Source organism: Choloepus didactylus, chromosome 7 (assembly GCF_015220235.1).
Source record: "Choloepus didactylus isolate mChoDid1 chromosome 7, mChoDid1.pri, whole genome shotgun sequence".
NCBI classification, from domain to species: domain Eukaryota; kingdom Metazoa; phylum Chordata; class Mammalia; order Pilosa; family Megalonychidae; genus Choloepus; species Choloepus didactylus.
The window spans coordinates 95,782,863-95,804,489 of record NC_051313.1 but is presented as its reverse complement, the minus strand read 5'-3'; the positions used below and the strand labels follow the sequence as shown (position 1 = coordinate 95,804,489).

Sequence of the window (21,627 nt, the reverse complement as noted above, 5' to 3'; positions counted from 1 at the left end):
GTAACAATCTCATTTGCCCTGGCCGGCCCATTCTGCACCGCTCACCAGCTCGGCATGGAGCTGCCCTGCAGGCCCAGGGTGGATCCCTGGTCCCCAGTGTGGATTACTCTGGAGGGAACAGAGTGACTCTGGTGGACACACCTACCACTTTAAAGTAGACTTTTTCTTGATTTGTTATTCGCCCTGTTACTGCAGTCCTTTAACTGTTTCTGGAGCTTTGAGAAAGATGTTTCTGCCAGTTTGTGTGGTTGTTCAAAGCTACGGGGTGGGGGTGGGGGGCGGGGTCCTGAAGTGTCTCACTCCACGATCTAGCCAGGGCCAAGTCCATGATTTTATTTCAAAACAGCAACATTTTCCCCTTAGCTTTTTCTCTAAACAGTTTTCATCAACAGATGTTTTCCCAAATATTTCAAAACTGAGAACTCCACAGTTCTATTAGATATGAGAAAAGTCAGTCTTCTCAGAAGATGGGGTGCGTACCCTGCTGTGTGCACTTAGAGGCAAGTGTACTGTTAACTGCCCCAGTATGCAGGAGCATGTACTTTGTGAAGAGATACACAAAGGAGATTTAACTGAGGTAGATCCATTACCAAATGCTATTATCCTTGCTTCCTGCACTACCTGCCCCACCACACTAACACACCAAACGCAAAGACTCGCACTCAGGACTCCAAGACAAATTTGCCGCTACAGGACCTGCTTCCACACCACTTCCAATCTGATGAAATGGCCTCTTTCATAGGAATTTAGTTGGTTTTTGTCAGTTACCAATATGTTTCCCTGTGATTCTTCTTATTGTTGTAATCAGTACCTCTATTATTTTCTTGAGTTTATTTTTACCAAAACAGGAATAATGAATATTTAATAGGAAATTCACAATGCTCACTTTTACATACCAAGTTGCATCCAAATTTATTCAAAGATAAGATAACCCAGTATTAGTGGGTGGGTGCGTGGGGGTCTACATAAATAACAGAGCTGACATTTCAAACCTACAAGTACTAATTCTGACCCACATGATTTGCATAGGATACAGAAATGTTTTTGTTGACATGTCCTCTTTTTCCTCTTCTCAATCTCTAATATTTCAATTTTTTCTATTTCTGGAAATGCTTTCCAGTTCAATAGGTAGAATGTGAACCATCTCAACTTTCAAAACAGCCAGAAAAAAAGTCAAACAAACAAAAAAAAGCAATTTGTTGAAAGTGCCCTGAATCAATGGAAAATAGATTATTTCATGAATTAAAAGCTGTCTTAATATTCTTAGGATCACAATGATATTTCTTTGGGCAATTATAAAAGTGAATTCTGGTACATGTATCAATCTATTCCTATTACTGCAACTTAGACAGCAGGAGGAAAATAGTACCTTATATTTCTCAATCATTGAGAAATACCATGCTGGTTTTTGCTATAATTGATGAAAGGGAAAATATGGTAAACTAAATGCATGTAACAAACATGGGAATTCATATGTTTCCAGTATATGGCATATTGCCATTGACCACAACCTCTTGGAACAAGATAAAGTCATTGAAATAGTTAACAGATGTTAGCCATACTTGAAATATAAAAGTTCTATTGCTAAAAATTATGTAGGGTCAGATGGAGATTTGGCTCTTGGTCCATAACTTAACTGATCTGGCAAATGGAAAGCTGAGATGCAGAGGTATAACACATAATATTCAGGCCACACACTTTGCACACTGTGCAGAAGCTCATAAACTACTGACAATATGCACACTGTGCTAAGCCAGCTTGATTAAGTATTAACACAGTATTTGATGCTTAGGGAAATCTGAAGTCAATTTTCATGTCTACTAAATTAAAAAGTTATTTTTATAAGAGAAAAAAAAAAGAGTACCCCCTTTTTCCAAATTCAAACGCATGTCTGCAAGTTGTACTATTTATTCATAGGTTGTAATTTACCTGATGACTGGTACTGCTTTCCGTTGACTTCATAATCTATCCAGCTACATTCTTTTTAAAAAGTATTTCTTTTTTCCATTCTTGTCTATTACTTCGCATTTCCAAACAAGTTGACAGTAATGATTATCAGATGAATACATGTAGCAGAAACGGATCTTCTCAACCTTAAGTCACAAATTCATTCAAGTCAAGCACTGAAGGAGGCTTGTGCTACTTTAGAGTTTGTGGTTTTATTCACAGCTTTGCAAATAAAGTCACCAGCTTCCATCACTTTGTAAAGATTCACTCCCTGGTGAGGGAAAGAAGGGATACCAAGTAGGAAGAAGGATTAGGGAGAAAGAAGACAAAACAGATTCCTTTCACTGTTATGACGTGTTACTTAACCATTTAATAATCCTAACAAAATGTTGCTCATTACAGACTTTGGGCAACACTGAATCATGTGGCCAACACTTTAGATTTTTCTGCTTTATTATAGCATATCTTTCATCGGACCTCCATATAAAATCACAGGAAAAACTCAATTTAATTCAGGTTGGTATGTAAACTCTAGGAATGGAACTCAAAACAATCTACAAAACATCAACAAAGGACAGTTAAGCTGGTAATGATTTAGAGGAGTTTAAATAAGAACTGATGGGGAAAAAAAACCCATCTTTACACTATAAAGAAACAAACTTGAAAAAGCCATAAGGAATGTAGAAAAGATAAATACATATTTATTTACCATATTCAGAAACACTGAATACAGAGGTAGTTGTAGGTCAAATAAAATGAAGTAGTACTTAGCACACATCTGGATCATGTTTGCTGAGAGGTTGCACCACATGAAAGCATAAATAGGATCAACAAAAGCTTAGGCAAATCCATGGATGACAGATACACAGTTGGGTATCAAGGCCAAGTTCAGGACATGTTCCTCTGTGCTCGGGCTGGGTGCAAGAGGTAAGTCACCACTGAAGTCTTCTCCTAGTGCATCTGCTGTCACCATTAGAAGCAGATAATTAAGTAGGTTAACAGGAGATTTGGCCCTCCTGTAACATATCATAAACTCCTATGTCCTCCCCTCAATATGGACTAGAAAAACTGTGAGTTTAAAGCTTAACAGACTTATGTTTCTTTAAGGATGATCAAGAAAAATATTTTGTAAACTGATACTTGTAAATGATTTTTATAATTTCTTTTTATTACAAAATTGTTCTCAGGATACTAACATTTGCTTTGGTTTGCAACATTTAGTTTTGTTATGGTAATGGTCATAGGTGAAAAATCTGCTAGGCAAATTTTAGTTTAATATCCTTAACTGACGTATTTAAATTTTAAAAATAATTAGCTACATGTATCTTTCAATTCCGAATTAGCATCTGGCAAAGGATCATAGGAGGAGATTGGTTATCTGATGCTGAAGGAGTATAGGATGTTCAACCAGATTGATTGTATAGGTCCAGAAATGGATAGCACAATACTGTGTGATGGTAGCACAATAATGTAAATACACTGAATAAAGATGAGTGAGAGTACGGTTGGAGGCTAGGGGCATATATGACACCAGAAGGAAAGATAGATGATAAAGACTGGGATTGTATAACTTAGCAAAACTTAAGAGTGGTCATATATTTGGGACAGAAATGATTAAGCCACTTTATAAAAGAAATAACATTTATTCCTAACCAGAGAAGATAAGAAGATAGTAAATACCTTTTGGTATTCAGTGACAAGTAAAATCATTATTTCTATAAACATTTATTGAACATCTCTATGGAACAGGCACTGAGATATGAATAAGCTGTAATAATTGTTCTTTGGCTGCAGGGGTAGCTAAACACATAAATTTGATAATTATAAAATTTTGTGGTAGGGTCAGATGTATAGACACTGTAGTGAGCATGAGAATACTGAGGAGAAGCACCTAATAGTTGGGGGCTGGGAGTTAGGGAGAGACTAGAAGATTTTTTGGAACTAGTAGTACTTTACTTGAGTCTTAAAGACTGCCAGATAGAGTAGAGTACGGGGTGTAAGGCCATTCCAAGTGGTGGTGAAAGTATGAGCAAGGATAGAAGACAAACATTAGAATGGTGCAGAAATGGAGTCGAATTAAATTACACTCAACTATAAGTAGAATGAAGCAAAAGGAAAGACAAGAGAGGAAGTGATGGAAAAATCCATTTTTTATCAAGACAATGCTTTTACATTTTAGAAGACATTTTAAGTGTTGAATCACCTGTGGATAGTTTGCTTGTCTTTTATGTTTCTCCTACAAATCTACCCTCCAGAATAACAGGTTATTTTAATAAGTATGTTGCAAAACGAGGTGCTGATTTAGATGGATGTTGTTATAAAGCACTTGACTTCAGGTACTACTTGTAAAGAAGCTTTGCCTGCAGTTCAATGTCTCACATGCTAAGTAGTATTAAGCTCTGTTCTTCCTCTGACTATTTCAAAAGTCCCCTGGGCTCTTTTCCAGAAGCCCTAGTTGTCATTGTGAGGAAATAAAGATCTCATTTTCCTCCTAATCAAGCATCCATACAGGAAAACAAACAACAAAAAACAACGGTAAAATTCAGCAATCACAACAACAAAGACATAGGCTCTAGCTCACAAAGCAGGTAATATATGAAGGCCTTTGGATGTCATGAAGCACTATAAAAATGTTAGATGATAGCATTATTGGTGATTGTGCTATAACCTTAGAACACCCACTAAAGAATTCCCACGGTATTTTCCCACTGTGCATTTTTGGAAATAGCAAAAGTATAATACAATTTTGACCTCAAAATTGCTTCCCAAATCTTAGAAACATTCCAAATTGGAGCTGCAAGGAATCCATGAATATTAAAATATGCTAAAGTAACTTACTGTATTAAGCCCCAGACCATTAAGCATATATATCAAATCCTCAGTGGCTACATTCCCAGAAGCACCTTTTGCATAAGGACATCCACCTAATCCGGATACTGCAGAGTCCACCACGTTAATCCCCATCTGGAAAACAAACGAAAATACCTAAGGCTTGTGTATTTATGGCATGTAAATTGTTGCATTTCTATTTAACCTGTGGCAAAGAGCAAATAAGCAAAAGCTGAACCCTCTATCCAAACATTCCCTTACCCACCTGCTGCTGCCATACTCCCTGGGGTGCTGATTCTTTGCCTGGCTAATCTTGTCTCTAAGGTTTATGGAAACTCTGCTAAAGACCTTCGGAAATGGAATAATAATGGATTAAAATTAAATGGTGTTATTTGTTGATACTAGCACAGCTGTAGGTGGTGAAGCTTGATGAAAGATAAATTCACTCCCAGATTTTATATATTTTCCAACCAATTCTCTAGGATTATCCTGAAAGCACTGCACAAACAACACAAAATAGCTCCAATATCAAACTCAAAGTCAAGGTGCCTTAGAAGACTGATGTCTGTGGCGGGGTAGAGAGCACTGTGTTTATAAACAGGATTTTGTAGACTCAGTTCACCCACTCAATTCACTCAGTCTTTATTGGTCCACTGTTTTGCACACAAAACTCAACCCTGCTGCTTTGGGAGAAGAGAAGAAATATTGAAGGGGCAAGACACCCACCATTAACAATAGTAACAGTTCACATTTACAGGTTCTCACTATGTGCTGGATACTGCTCACTATATTGTATGTGTATTAACTCACAATCCTAAACAAAATCCCCTGAGGTAGATACTATTATATCATCTCCAAATCACAGATTAGAAAACTCAGAGAAGAGGGGTCAAGCAATTTGCCCAAGCTCAAAATCTGGTAAACAGAGTCCCCTCATTCAAGAGAGTTCACACTCCACCATGATATATGGCCTCTGGAGATGTGCAAGTTGGAATATGATATGTGCTTGGGGATATCAGAGTTGGGGGAGAGCTGTGTGAGCGGAAGGAGCTGTGGAAGACATGAACACAAAGGGTCTGAGAAGGGCCCTGGAGGTCAGATTTGGATAATACATGAAGAAGAGAGGTAGGGCACATCATTCCTCAACTGAGAACATGAAAACTTTGGTCATCAGAAGCTATCGAGAGGTCTATTCTTTTTCATTCCTGGCCACTGAAGAAAAAGTAACATAACTTCATCTGGAAGCAGAGACCTTGGCCAATCTTCAAGATCAGTGGTTCTTAAGATTTAGCTGTGTCAGAATCACACATTGCTGGGCCACATCCCCAGAGTATCTAATTCAGGAAGTCTGGGTTGGAACCCAGAAATTTGAAATTTTAACAAGATACCAGGTCATGCTGCTGCTGCAAAAGGGATCGCACATCTATTTTTATAAAATTTTTATTTCAGAAGTTTCTGATTTTCAGAAAATTTGTGAGGATAGAACAACATTTTTCTGCTTATTTCATACCCAGTTTGCCCATTACTTACTTACATTACTGTAAGTAATGTAATTGTCCCATTATTTACATTACTGTTGTACATTTGCCATAACTAATGAACTAATATTGATACATTATTGTTAACTAAAGTCCATACTTTATTCAGATTTCCTTAGTTTTTAATCTAATGTCCTTTTTCTGTTCCAAGATCCCATCTAAGACACCAGATTCCTTTTAGAAACTCATGTTTCCTTAGGCTCCACTGGGCTGTGACAGTTTATCAGACTTTCTTTGTTTTTAATGACTTTGACACTCTTAAGGAGTATGTGTCATATTTGGTAGACTGTCCTTCAATTTGCTTTTGTCTGAGGTTCTTCTCATGGTTAAACTAGTGTTACAGGTTTTTGGGAGGAAGACTGTAGAGATGAAGTGCCATTCTCAACATATAGTATGTAGGGGACATTCTTGTGACATGAGTTTTGACTGATGATATTAAACTTGACAACCGAGCTGAGACAACTTTGAGAGGGTTCTCCACTATAAAGTTATCTACCCTCTTTCCATACTGTCCTTTTTGGAAGGAAGTCACTATGTGCAGCCCACATTTTAAGGGGTGGGGAGTACTTACGTATATTATTTGGAATTCTTCTTATGTGAGATTTGTCTGTTTCCCCCATTTGTTTATTCAATCAATCATTTTTATTTGTATCAGAAGAAACTCATGGATACTTATTTTTTGTTTATAATCTAATACTACTTTATATGTTTTGTTGCTCAAATTGTTTGAGCTTTGGCCATTGGGAACACTTTCAGTTGGTTCCTCTGTTCATTTGACATGCCAAATGGGCCATACTATTTGAACTACTCCTGTTGATTTTCCCTTGCCAGACTGGAGAGGATGTTTTTCAAGGATCACGGGGACAGAATTACAGTCCAACTAACACTGGGATTCTTTGGGACCTATGGCAGGTTTACAAAATGTAGACTGCTTGCACACCTCCATAACACCTCATCATACTCCTCAACATGGGAAGCTCCCAACAGTGCTCCTTCTATTACCAGACCTTTCTTAATCGTGTTCAGGTATAGCCAGAATTGAGAGCTGCTGCATTTTCTGTCTCTTTGGGTGATAGAATCAATTCCATCAAATGGATGTTTTCACCTATAAATGGAGAATGTTTCTGCCTATTTGATATGTCCCAGCGGTGGGCCAATGTTTTAATATTTGTCTTTTCCAACTACTGGATAATAACAGAAATGTCACTACTACAGGGTAATTCCTTATACTTACTATTTTGATTCATAGCAAGTATAAATTGCCATGAATGGGCTAGTACTTTAGCTGGTCAAATATTAACACCTGAGTATGATTGAGCTTGTCAGATCATTATTTGAGAAAGTTCTGATAATGGAAAGAGAACTGGTGAGAGCTTTCCACATTGATGAATGAGGAGAAAGTGGGCATATAGCGGTGCTTCTGTGTGCTGGCAACATTTCATTTCTCAAACTGAGTTGGTTACACAAGTAGCATCAGTTTGTGAAAATTCATTGAACCATATAACTTTACAATTTGTGCACTTTTCTGTATATTCACTCTGCTTCAACAACTTTCAACAACCTAAAAGCAGTGTTGGTGGAGTTGAAGGTAAACAGAAAAACAAACTGGCAGGAGTATAATTGGAAATTATTTTTCTTGTTAGGAACTAGTTAGTAATTGGCCTTAAATTGCAAATATCCATTGACCCCAGCCATTCCTTTTCCAAAAGTTCCTTTCTAGGACTATTTCATGAATCCTAAGTACATAATTAGACAAGAAAAAAAAAAAAAAAGAAATACATATAGGAGGGTGTATATAAATTACTTATGATACATACACACTCACACATCTATATATAGAGTCATCACAGTATTGTTTATAAGAATAAAATTTGAAAACATTCCTAATGTCTCACAATGGGGAATTATGTTAAAAATTACAATGGAATGATAAAATGGAATGATAAAAAGTTATGTTAAGTGCACAGTTAAGGGGAAACAATAGGTTAGAGGATACTATAATAGTATATAGAGTTTTTAATCCCATTTTCCAAAAAAAAGAAAAACAAAATTTAGATAATATACCAAAATGCTAACAGACCTGACCACTGGGTGGTATCATTATAGGTAATTTATTTTATTTTCATTCTTTGTTTTCTAATGCTCCCACAATTATATCAATTACATATATAAATGGAAAGATAAAACAAAAGGTTTCTGTAAAATTTTGCCTGTGGTCAAATGATAGTAAATACATGAAAGAGTGAGTAAATAAATCCAATACTCTGACTTTCTTGGTTAACATCATTATTTTCCAACTAATTGATTTTACAAGGGTCTAAGACAGCAGGGCTTAAATGCAGACATAATCTAGCCAAGGTTACTCCTACTTAGAAAGTGGTCTTTCCTTCATTCCTAGTATCAGATTAGCTCTACACAGGGATAATCTTTCAGTAAATTCTTTGCTCAAATTGCTTGAATCATTTCTAAGTGCAACATATGGGTTAAAGTTTAAACAAGGACATTTAAAGAGAGTTTTTCAAGTATACATTGCCTGTAAAATAGAATATTAAGATATTAGTTCCTTTTAAAATCTCTTTTAAAAAATTACAATACATCTTTAATATTTCCTTTTTTTAAATTCATTTTTATTGAGATATATTCATAATTTTTCCTTTCATACAAAGTCCTCTAGTGAATGTATAATTCTCTTCCTCATAAAGACAGAACTCAATGGAAAATGTCACCGATATGCTAAGTTATTATGCTCTCAATTCTAAACAAGCTCCTTTGGAAGTTTCCATTTGTAACTGTCTAATAAACATTTATTTTAATATGTATATTTCCTTAACATCTACCTTCCTATCCCATTAAAAATATGTAATATGATATAAACCAGTTCTTAACAAGTGCCTAGGAAAGAAAACATTTTTTCTCCTCATCAGTTCTTTATGGTAATTGTAGGGAAAAGATTTGTAAAATTGAAATTATGGCATTGTAGTAAATATCATTACATTTACTATAGCTTGACCATATATTTGAAGAATAATGTTGGTCTACTTCAGCTGACTTTATCATATTTGAGATTATCTGCATTAAAAGATTACTCTTAGACGCTTCCTATCTTTTCTCACCAAACACAAACATTATATTTAGCTTCCTGGTATGTGTGTGTGTGTGTAAGCATGCAAATTAAAGTGTTTGTTGCTCTTTATATCACAAGCACAAAGCATCAATGGTTTTTTGTTTTTTTCAAGAAAAGTCTATAGATGAGTAACCACAAGGTGGCAATATACTACCAAAATCCACTAAATTAAAGCCCAGAGTTTGCATTCCCACTGTGTTCCAGCTGAAGAAAATGGCAAACACATAAATAAATATCTTTATATTAGTCCAATATTCTTTTAAAATAAGGAAGCTTTTAATAATGGTGTAGAGCACATGAAACTGTGGTTCAATATATTCAGTGTATCTATGTTTATTCTTCCTTTGACTTCAAAGTGTTTATAAGCACAATGTGTCTGCTAGGGACTTGGAATACATAAAGTCCTGCCATTCATGGAGCTCAGCATCAGAAATTAAAATTACTAAGTAATTTGTCACTGAGAGGTAGCTTGCCAATATCCAATGAGAAACACTTCTTTCTAGAGTGCAGAGAACTAATGTTCCCTAAAGTAAAACAAACCTGTAACTCAAAAGATCAAGGTGTCCTTGGCTCTTACTTTTACTTGAAGCTCATAATTAAAGCTACCAACCTAGGAGCCCAGCATAGGATCAAACTTTTGAGTTCGATTCCATGTGCTGCTTCCATTGGAGCTTTCCAGATATGTGCCTGAACTTAAAGAGCTGAAGAAAACAGGTAAAATATTAATGATCAGTTTTCTGGAAAATAGTCAGTTGGCTGTAGATATATCATAAGTATCTCACTTCTGTACTACTATCTTAGATGAGTTCTGAGGAATATTAATTTTGCATAGTGCTTGGATGTCTAGATTGTGCTGATACGCTAACTGAAAGAAAAGTAGTATCTTGACTTCTTGGCATTATAAAATATTCCACAAATGAAAGTGAGAAATACAAGAAGAATAAGACTGGTAAATAATTCTGCAAAATGTATCAGCCTCTATCTAGTCATGATTCTGAAATATTGCAAGAATCTAAAATTCTAGGAGTTAAGGTTAACGAGGTCTCAAGAAACAGAATTTTGGTAATGCTACTTTTTTTTTTAAATTCAGTTTTATTGAGATATATTCACATATCATACAATCATCCATGGTGTATAATCATCTGTTCACAGTACCATCATATAGTCATGCCTTCATCACCCCAATCCATTTTTGAACATTTTCTTTACCCCATGAAGAATAAAAATAAGAATAAAAAACAAAAGTAAAAAAGAACACCCAAATCATCCCCCCCCATCCCATCCAAATCTTCATTTAGTCCCTGTCCCCATTTTTCTACTCATCCATTCATACACTGGGTAAAGGGGGTGTGGTCCACAAGGTTTTCACTATCACACTGACACTCCTTGTAAGCTACATAGTTATTCAATCGTCTTCAAGAGTCAAGGCCACTGGGTTGGAGTTTGATAGTTTCAGGTATTTACTGCTAGCTATTCCAGTACACTAAAACCTAAAAAGGGATATCTATATAGTGCATAAGAGTGCTCACCAGAGTGACTTCTCAGCCAGTGTATTTCATTTTGCATCCCCCTTTTGGTTAAGAAGATGTTCTCAATCCCAGGAGGCCGGGTCCAGGTTCATCCCCGGGAGTCATATCCCATGTTGCCAGGGAGATTTACACACCTGGGAGTCAGGTCCCACGGGGGGTGGGGGGGGAGGCAGTGAGTTCACCTGCCTAGTTGGCTTAGCTAGAGAGAGAGGGCCACATCTGAGCTACAAAGAGGCCCTCAGGAGGAGACTCTTAGGCACAGTTATAAGCAAGTTTAGCCTCAGTAATGCTAGTTTTTGAAAAGAACCATTTAAGATAAAAATTACCTTTAAAAATCCTTTATAATATTAGATTTAATTTAAAATAACATGAAAATCACTGATAGAAATGAGGTTACTCTATGAGATTTTACTCAAGGGGAAGAAATAAAGGAAGTGTGTGTGTGTGTGTATATATATGTATACATACACACACACACACATAGATTTAAAATACACTCATTTTCCCAACATTTTCTCTCCTCAGTTTGTTCCTCAAAGCCAATGTTTGTCCAGACAAAGGATGGCAATTACCCATGCTGGAGATGTTACTCTTGTGGCAGGCCAGACATGACTAATGGATCACAGCCCGCTTTCCAAAAAGTCCTGATCTTTGCTTTAAGATGCTTTTCAACCAGTACTCTAAATAGTGACTATATGTCTCACTCTTTCTAGCCTTAGCACATTTAATGAGATTGATTATATTCTTATTTAATTTACCAAACTTCAGTTTGAGATTGAAATGATAACACGTACAAAGAAGGGGATAAGAAAATGGCAAAACAGATAGCAAGCAAATTCTCAATTTCACTAAGACCTGAGAAAGTGATAAAGGATGTTAGCTAACATTTATTGAATGCCTATTTTGTCACAGATATTGTGCCATAAACTTCACATAAACTCAGTGTGAAGAGGGTAGTAATGAATGGAGAAGCTGAGGCTCAGAGCAGGTGAGCAGTAAGTCCTGCCTCACACGGCTAGTATGAGGTGGAGAAAGAATTCAAACCCAGGTCTAAGCTGCAGCACTTAACTACTATGCTCTTCTGCCTAAAATTAATACTAAATATTCAATAAGCAGTGACTATGCACTAGCATGTTGCTACACATTTTGCATGTACTGTTTCACTTAGTCCACACAACTCCTAGGGGAAGGTGTGATGTGGAAGAGAGCACTGACCAGTCAAAAGACTTCATTTTCTTATGAGACTTTCTTCAATATTCTGAAAAGTTTCTACATAACATAGGGAAGTCAATAAGAGACTAGAGAAAGGAAGTGTTTCTTGTCCCAGTAATTGTATTTCCAGCAGGTTAGCCCAAGGAAATAGCAAATATAGGAAAAGATAATATAGAGTATGTTCAAAGATGAAGAGTCTTTGACATTTTCCTGTCCTTGAGTGATTATTATCCCTATTACTTCACTTCTTCAGTAGACATCCATTCTCTCTAATCTACTGACACAAAATAATTAGATCTGTGCTTCTCAAACTTTGATGAGCCTATTACTTTATTTAACAGGTCTGAAGTGGGGCCTGAGATTCAGCATTTCTAAAAACTCTCATGCTGAAGCTGTGGGGCCCCAGATCACACGTGACTGGCAAGAGACTTGAGTTCTTCCTGGAAACAACACATGCCGGTTTCCTGCTCCAGTTACAACAATGGCTTTCTGTTGCTTTGTGCAGTGTTCTTGGAATGAGATCAGCTGAATGCCAGAATCGTCCAAGGTTCTACTTAGAAAAGCAAATTTCTTTGCTCTACTCTAAAACCTGATATTTGTTTCCTTATAGAGTCCAATTATATATTGTTGCAAACTCCAAGATAACTTTTGTGGACAATAAAATTTGAAAATCTCTAGCCTTTTGATTTAGATAGTCACATGTAACAAATAGTGCTGGCTCTACCAAAACTTTGTTCCCTCTTCTTTTGGGACTCTCCGCTAGATGACTTACCAAGCTGCCCTTGTGGTCAGATGCACCCATATGACTGTATGTTAGTCAACAGTGTGTGAACAAAGTGATGCAGGCTATTTCTAAAACAAATCTTTTCAGAAACTAAATGCTCCCTTCCTATTTCATAGTCAAATGCAGATGATGATGAGACCCTAGGGAAAGGTGACTCACAAAGTGAAGAGCCTGGGTCCCTGAATGACCACATGGAGAAGATATGCTCGCTGACAAGAACATGTGCAGTGAACTCTAAATGAGTGATAAACAAACATCCCTGTGTTTGAACCATAATTCATTTATGGGTGTAATATAGCAGTATGGCCAGTTATAACTAATATACCATCTGATATGATGGGATTAAAATCTTGTTTTCCCTCTTTTTCTGCCTTCTCTTTTTTTTTTTTTTTTAATGATTCCACTTATTCTCTTCTATTGGCTTTTTGTATACGTCTTTCTTAAATTGTTTAAGTAATTGCCCTAGGGTTTATAATATCCATATTTAATTATTCATAATCTCCCTTCAAATAATATTGTACTATGTCATATGTGGTATAAGGACCTTGGGACAATTTATTCCCAATTTGTTTCACACATCCTTTATGCTATTGTTTCTTTACCTTTTGCTTTTACATAGGCTGAGCCCACAATACATCATTTCTGTTTTTGCTATAGACAGCCAGATATCTCTTAGAGCAATTATAAATAAGAAAAAAAAACACATCAGATTTTAGCTTCATTTATTCCATTTCTGAGTTCTCTGAAGAAAGCTGTCTACAATAGGACTAGCAGAGAGTCAAGTCATATTTTTTGATGAACACTAACTTTTTGGAGGTAGGAGGAGAAAGATAAGTTAGTGAGAGTGACAAGCAGTTCAGGAGGAAGGAAGCCCAATGTCACAAACTACTGGGGAAAGTTTTCCTAAACACTTAAAACCTTAATGTTGAATGCTGCAGGTGATTAAGGAAAATGACAGCGGAGAACATCCATTGGTTTTACACCACAGACAAATGTTGAAAAGGGTCCTTTCAGCAGAGTGGCCGGTCAGGGGAGGGTTGCCAAAAGATCTGAAAACAAATGGAGAGTTTATAGCTAAGTGCTTAAGAGATGCATTTCAGGAAACCAACTCCGGTTTGAACCTGCTATGCCACTTGTAAGCTGTCTGATATTGATGCTGTTACTTTACCCCTCTGTTTCCCCAACTGTGAAATGAGTATAAATTACAGATGTACAGGCTTTTGAGGATTCATTGAGATTGTTCATGCAAAAGTGCTATCACAGGACTTGGTACACTGTTTGCATTCAACAAATGCTGACTTTAAAAAACATATGGCAAGGATATAGAGGCAGACAGAAAGACATGGCAATAAAATGAAGAAGACAGGGCGGATGTTGGAAGGGATATGCAAATGAAGAAATATCAGGGATATGTGAGACATTGAAATCTGAATTCATAAAGGACAGAGATAATTGAATGGGAGTAAAGAACAATGTTGCACATAGAAGAAAGAAGTGACAGTGGGAAAAAAATCTTACAGTGGTGGGGATGAGGATGGGATTAGGGCAGACATGGGGAGGTGAACCAGGAAATTGATAGGAAAAAAACTGTCCTTTGAGGTAGGGTGAAAGGAGGGGACAGACTGTGGTATGGAGATATCTTAAAGGAATAAGACCAATGAAGTATCTGAAGAAAATAAATTACCAGTCATCTCAGAAACCTAGTAATTGAGTTCATCTGCTGAGAATCCAGCAAAGTGTTGGTCATCTCATTTCTAGCTCCCTGATAATTGCTTATTTCAGCTCCAGCCCCATCCTGTTCTCACAATACTCTTCAATGTGTGCACAAGGGATAGATGGAAATGGTCATGGGGCTGATGTGAAAAGGGAGGGGCCTATCGATAAACCAAACTGTGTAAACAATGTCTATACAGGTAGAATTCACCATTTGTTTTCCGTAAGAATCTGAAAATCATAGATTTTTACAACTATATAATTTAGTCAAAATCCTTTACATGATTCCTTATTTAGAAAGAAATAAGCTCCAGAACTCTTTGGGAGTTTGCCCAAGGTCACATAGGTAGTCAGTTATAGAGGTGGAAATAAAACTTAGGCCTTTTTGTTTCTGGATTTTCATTGGTAGGGAGTTAATTATTTCCAGCATCAAAATGGATGTTAGTGGGAGGCCTATCTAATCTTACAACTAAATATTAATAAATAAAAGAACTAAAAGAACTAAAAGCATGGTGATGCCGACAAAGAATGAACAGTGACATCAATACTCAAAACCATTTGAGAATGTGAAGATCAAGTTACTGAACAAAATTATAGCAGCAAACAACATGTATTAACTTCATTCTGGCATATACCCTTAGTATTTGGCATAATACTTAGACTATACTTTATATTCAAATATTTTGGAAAAATGATTGAACAAATTTTATGCACAGAACAATAATTAATGCAACATCAAGGCCTGGGTTCAGGTATTACTATGTATGGTGATAAATAAACTCGATATATTTTAATTGAAAGCACAATACTAAGTACTACAGATATGAAAATAAATAAAATATTTTAGTGATTACTACCTATATTTTCTCCCTAAACCTCCTCTGGGAAGTAGTTTGTCATAAGGTGGATTTTTAGAGAGTTGTTAGTTTGTTTGCTGGGTCTCTTTATTAATTCTGGCTGCAGATGACTGGACCTAACTTGAGTCAGTCTTCTCCCCTAAATTTGGAACAGAGACAAAGAATCCATTTTTCTATGTGGTGGGATGTTGCGCATATGCGCTATGGGTAGATACTTTTTTCCACAAGCAATGGAGAGTAGAAAAACTCAGTCTATAGTGAGGGGAAAATGTAGCATAGTTGAATCAGAGAAACACACCCTGATTAATGCCTGACATTTTCCTGAGGTTCAGCTTCATTCCTCCCCCCCGCTTTGTTTTTTAACTAACATTTAATGATTGCTGAGTTAAGTGCTTTAAACTACACAATAATCCAAGGAAGTAAGTACTAGCATTTTCCTTCTCTTTTTATGAATGAGGAAACTTAGGTGCAGAATGTTTAATGCAAAGCGCAAAATGTATTTGATAAGACAGAAAGTTGAGATTCAAAATCAGGTGATTCCGCATCTTCTTGACCAAAAGGGGGATGCAAAATGAAATGAAACAAAGTATCAGTGTTTGAGAGATTTCAAATGGAGTAGAGAGGTCACTCTGGTGGGCACTCTACGCACTATACAGATAACCCTTTTTAGGTTTTAGTGCAGTGAAACAGCTAGAAATAAATACCTGAAACTATCAAACTGCAACCCAGTAGCCTTGACTCGTGAAGACGATTGTATAGCAATGTAGCTTACAAAGGATGACAGTGTGATTGTGAAAGCCTTGTGGATCGCAGTCCTTTTATCCAGTGTATGGATGGATGAGTAGAAAAATGGCAGCAAAAAACAAAACGAAAAATGGGGGGGGGCAGGATTTGAGTTTTCTTTTTTACTTCTATTTTTTACTCTTTCTTTCACTTTTTGTGGTACAAGGAAAATGTTCAAAAAATAGATTGGGGTGATGAATGCAAAACTATATGATGGTAATATGAACAACTGCACACTTTGGATGATTGTATGGTATCTGAATATATCTCAATAAAAATGAATCAAAAAAAAAATCAGATGGTTCTGAATCTCAGCCCTTGACCTGTATTCATATTTCCTCCCAGAGGTTTCCATGAGACACCACTGTATCTTCCAAATAAAGGCATCTTTTTGCTTAAGCTGCCTTGAGTTGGCAACCAAGTAGTTACTAATACACCATCAAAGTAATGATGTGGCAGAGAAGATATTCATAAATACAAACAACTATAATTAAAGTGGAATGTCATTATTATTATGAGAAATATTTTAAAAACACAACTATTCAGAAACACCAGTGAGATGGTCTGTATATTTTGTAGTGGAGTAAGTAATGGCATGGGGAGGATGAAGAGGCTTGATGAATAGTTTGAGCCTTGAAGTATGTTGGCAAGGGGGACAGGATGGTGAGGAAGGGATATTCTACAGAGAGGGAGGAGTCTGAGAACAGACATATATGATGAGACTTTTACTGTAGAGGCTGTTGAAGTATGGATGGAAATATAGTTTCTAATCATGGTAGGCCCTGAATGCCTTTCTAATTGGTATGAACTTTACTCTCTAAAATTAAGACCTATTTAAGGTTTATGAACAAGCATACCATCATCAGAATTTTCTGTTTTATTCATATTTCACTAACAAGGGAACAATAACAGAGATGGATAGAAGGTTGAAGAATGTGTAAGTGGAGATAGTAGTTAGAATATTACAACAATTCATCAAGTTAATAGTGATTAAGCAGAAGGAAAAAAGAATGTTTGCTAAGGAACAAATCTGAGATAAATTTAAGAGGTAAAATGTCTTAATGAATGAAGAATGATGGCAGGAAGAGGTGGAATTAAAAGCACTGTGATTTCTAGATTACCCTAATGGGGAGGGTGATCCCTTAACTGGGGTGGGAGATAGCATCAACTCTGGTGAAAGGTAGAAGTTGCCTTCTTGAAAATCATTATAGACATAGAAAACTGGATATTTACCAGATGATGTTTCTTAAAGCATTCCTGATTGTTCAAAACTACCTAATTCATTTTTATCTTCTATTATATCCTCACTTCCACTTGCTCATTTGTATCTGGAATGATTTCGTGGTTCTGGTAATACTCACATTCATGGATAAGCTTTCTTTTAACCCAAAGCAAGGGTCTCCATTGAGCAGTAAAATAATTTCAAAAAGATATGACAAGTGCTTGGTGCTTACTGGGTCCCTGAGAAGAGCCCAACTATCCCCCTTTTGGCTGAGTTCCCAGGGAGCACTGGAAGTAATGAATGACAGAAGTTCCAGATAGGTTTACGGAAGCTCCAGAGCAGAGAGACCTGGGTCCCAGCTTCCCCAGGTGTAGGCTGGAGGCATCACAAGACTCTCAGAATCTCCCCATCCAGGTGGATGGGATGCCAGGGCAGCAGGGCCTGAGTGATGGGCCTGGCATGTGGGACTTAAGGTGGTCTCACAAATAATAAAGTACTCAAATCCCAAGAAGGGATGAGAGAGTGCTGGTGGGCATGAAGCATCTAGGATCATGACCTGGAAGGTGCAGAGAATAAGGGCCATCAACCACAGACCATGGCTGGTGCAATATCACAAGGGCAGAAGCTGAATGAGCTGAATAACCGCATCTCAGACTGGGTGCCCCTCCCCACGAATTACAGGATGGTACTTAAACCCCATTCAAACTTAGCTCACTCACAGGAAGAAGAGGAATAGATGGTCAGAAGAAAATTGAGATACTGCATTTCAAATGAGAAGTGAATGAGATAATTTATATGTATATTTAGCCATTTAACAGGAGACACGCATTTTGGGACATGTAAATCGCAAAATCTGTTAAACTTGTCATTGCCATATATTTACCTCTATATAGCATATTATTACATATGCTAAAAGTATAAAATATTTTATAATATTATCTCACTGTATGAATATTATCACTGACATCCTTGTTGTTCAGTTCAAATAGCTCAGTCAACTTGAATTCTAAATAACTTACCAAGGACCTTGCTAACTCATGAAGATATTATATTGATCAAAATATCTAACAAGATATTTATAGTAGCAATAATATTAAATTTTCTAAGCAGTGGGTACATCTTGAAAAAAGAGAAAAGGCTGAGTACCATGAAATCAGAATGAGTTTTTCTACTACCAGAAACAGCCCAGTTGATGCCAGTTATTCAAGGAAATTAGGAAAACAAAAAGTATGTACAATTATAGTTAAGTATATAGGAGATGAAGCAAGTTTGGAGCAAATCAATGTATCTGGGAAGCATGATATAACCAACGGTTGAGGCAGTTGTGGGTATTTACCTTGGAAAAGACTCAGAGGTACAGGATAGTTGTAGTCACATAGTTCAAGATTATTATGTGGTCAAGAAAGTAGACACATTTTGCCTGATTCCAGAGGAAAGTAGACAGCAGTAGACTTTGGTTGATTATGAGGAAAAACTCTCTAGCCATTGACCACTTCCCAAACTTAAAGGGTTTGGCTCTCAGAAAAATTATCTCTCTGCCTCTGAAAGCACTCAAAGACAATCTAAAGGTTGCTGAGGAGTCCTGGCACTGAGTGAAAAGTCATTGACTTTGATCCAATCTTAAGACTTTCTAAAAATGCTTGGTAAATTGAGCTTGCTCAAGCACATCTAATTCTTTCATAATGTTGTGAACATAGGCAAAGTTCAATTAAGATGTTGAGGGTTTCTGGTATCATAGTTTGGGGCAACACTATTACTGTGGTAGGTACATTCCTTGGCAGCTGAAGATTTCAGAGGCCAATTCTGAGCAAGGATACGGTGCCTTTTTGGGAAGGCCACATGCACATAAACCTCCAGATGTCATACAATTGCAATACCCAGTGCTAACTGCCAAGTAAAAGTCATATAAAACATAATTTTAAAAGAAAAACACTTGTTGAAGATTCTCCTGAGGCGTGCCAAACCCACACATATTTGGTATTTGTGGAAAAGCTGCCAAACACCACTGGTCTTACAAAAGCTTCAATGTGATCTGTAACATATTTTAGGACTTTTTTTTGAACCTAACACATTCAAGCATCTAAAATTCAATGTTACCATTAGTTAAGAATCAAAACAAATATTAAAATAGGAATCTTTAGATCTGAGTCAAATTAGACTATTATTTCCCTCACTAGCTAGATAATTTTCTGGGAAAAAAAAATACCATGTATGAGGTGTGCGAGAAAATATATCAAACACCAGTCATGGAGACAACCAGATTAATATGGTCAAAATATCCTATGTGAGCAAGAATATAGGTCAGGCTTCTCAACTTTCCCAGCAGAATGTGAATGGTTCCATCTGCTCTTATGATTTCCAAGGGACATACCCTGTGATAAGCAAGAGGCTGCTTTGAGAGCACTTCGTTGTCTGTTTTTTCTCTGCTCTTTATCACAGGAACTGACCCCTGCAGCCTGCCTTGCCCAAGCTTCCATATCAGCTGGATTCCTGCTGGATTTAGTCTGAGCTGGAAGAAGCCAAGATCTATCATCCTCTCCGACTGCTTTGGTGGTGTCTCCAGCAGAGCCTGTGTTTCTCTGTGGCTCCAACTCTTCTCAGTTGACCACAAGGCAGGCTCACCATGATTACAGCTCCCCCCCTGGTGTTTCTGGACATTAGGTTCCAGTAACACTGTCCTCTTCCTTTGTTCATTCAGCCTAGGGGCCTCACTGCTGTTGACAGTCTTGATTTCCTACTGTGGTTAATAGCCACAAGTGCCTTCTAAAGAATGAGGTGCTCAAGCACATAATCTAAGAAGACATTCACTTCAGGGCCATGTAAGTAGAAGCTCAGCACCTGAGAGTGAGTGTCTCTTAAATATGGTGCCCTACGTAGCTGGCTTGCTTCATCTTAATCCAAATGCTGCTAATCTCTGGTTGGTTCACTGCCCCATATTTAGTTTTATAATTCTGTCATAGCCTGTGTAACTAATTCCTATATTCAATTCCTTTTGTGTCTTTGGTTATCTTGCTGACCCCTACAAATCCCAGCACCCTCTTCAAGGAGTTGAACATAAATTGTCATCTGCCTAGCCCTCGTCAAAGGCATACAGAGATAAGTGACATTCAAGGAAGACACTTTAAGGAACATGTTGTCCATCCACTTCAAAGTATCTAAGTCCTAGTCTTATATCAATTTGGTTCACCAGAAAGGCCTATATTGGATCTCATTAGCTCAGATTCCGGCAGAGATAGCTTCCCTGAATCCTATTTTGAAGTTATTCTCTTGACATTTATTAATAGCCCTTACAACAATAAAATAAAAGCCATATGAAGGGGAATTTTTTCACATTCATCCTTAAAAAAAACCCCACTGGAAACATTCTTTATTAATTTTACTACATTGCATCCTGTTTTAATCAGGACAATAAGGTTGAATCATTTAACCCAAAAGAAAGGGCAGAAACGTATTGGTCCATTTAACTACACTGTAGAAAGAGTTTAGAAAAGCTAATCTTGGGATAAACCGGAACCAGGCAACATTAGTCTCTCTATATATACCTATCCTCTCTCTCTTTTCCCCCAGTCCTGCATCATTTCTTCTCTCTGTGTGTTGGCTTTATAATTTCATGTCTGACATGTCCAAAAGTCACAGGGTGTTATATAAGAAAAGATGTTTTACATAAGAAAAGAGAGCTCTTTTTCATGAACTCTAGCCAGAAAACTCCTGGGGAAGGAATCTTTTATTAAACCACCTTGAGTCATATGTCCATTCCTGAGCCAATTATTGAAACAAACTAGAGTACAAAGGTTTCCTGAGCTAGGTCCCAAGTTCACCCTTACAGCTAGGAGATGAAGTATGTGTGTGTTGAGGGTGGGGGTCACAATTTCTAGGCCCTCACAAGAATCACATAGTTAGAATGGTGGAGGAATAGTTTCCTAGAAGCATATAGAAGTTATTTTGGGCAGACAATAACTATTCATTAGATGTCTATTGTAGAGGCCACTCAATATGTTCCATTTAAAGGCCCAATACCAAAAAAAGATGAATTAATGTTAAGCTATCATATGTCTCCTTAACTTCTGTTTTTAAGAAACTTAAAACAAT

At 36.9% G+C, this 21,627-nt stretch overlaps 1 protein-coding gene across 2 annotated transcripts in view; it reads right to left on the bottom strand.

Annotated features, from left to right (window-relative positions):
* Positions 1-881: 881 nt before the first annotated feature.
* HMGCLL1 (3-hydroxymethyl-3-methylglutaryl-CoA lyase like 1) overlaps positions 882-21,627 on the bottom strand; it is a 155,440-nt gene continuing 134,694 nt past the window's right edge. The window contains exons 8-10 of one of the 2 annotated variants that reach the window (XM_037843441.1): positions 4,786-4,911; positions 1,930-2,218; positions 882-1,149 (exon numbers count right to left, since the gene is read on the bottom strand). In XM_037843441.1, the coding sequence (XP_037699369.1) occupies positions 2,117-2,218; positions 4,786-4,911 (228 nt within the window). In that variant the 3' untranslated portion in view covers positions 882-1,149; positions 1,930-2,116. Of the gene's footprint in view, positions 1,150-1,929; positions 2,219-4,785; positions 4,912-13,895; positions 14,013-21,627 lie in introns of those variants that run through there. The other variant, XM_037843442.1, reaches the window with a different exon arrangement.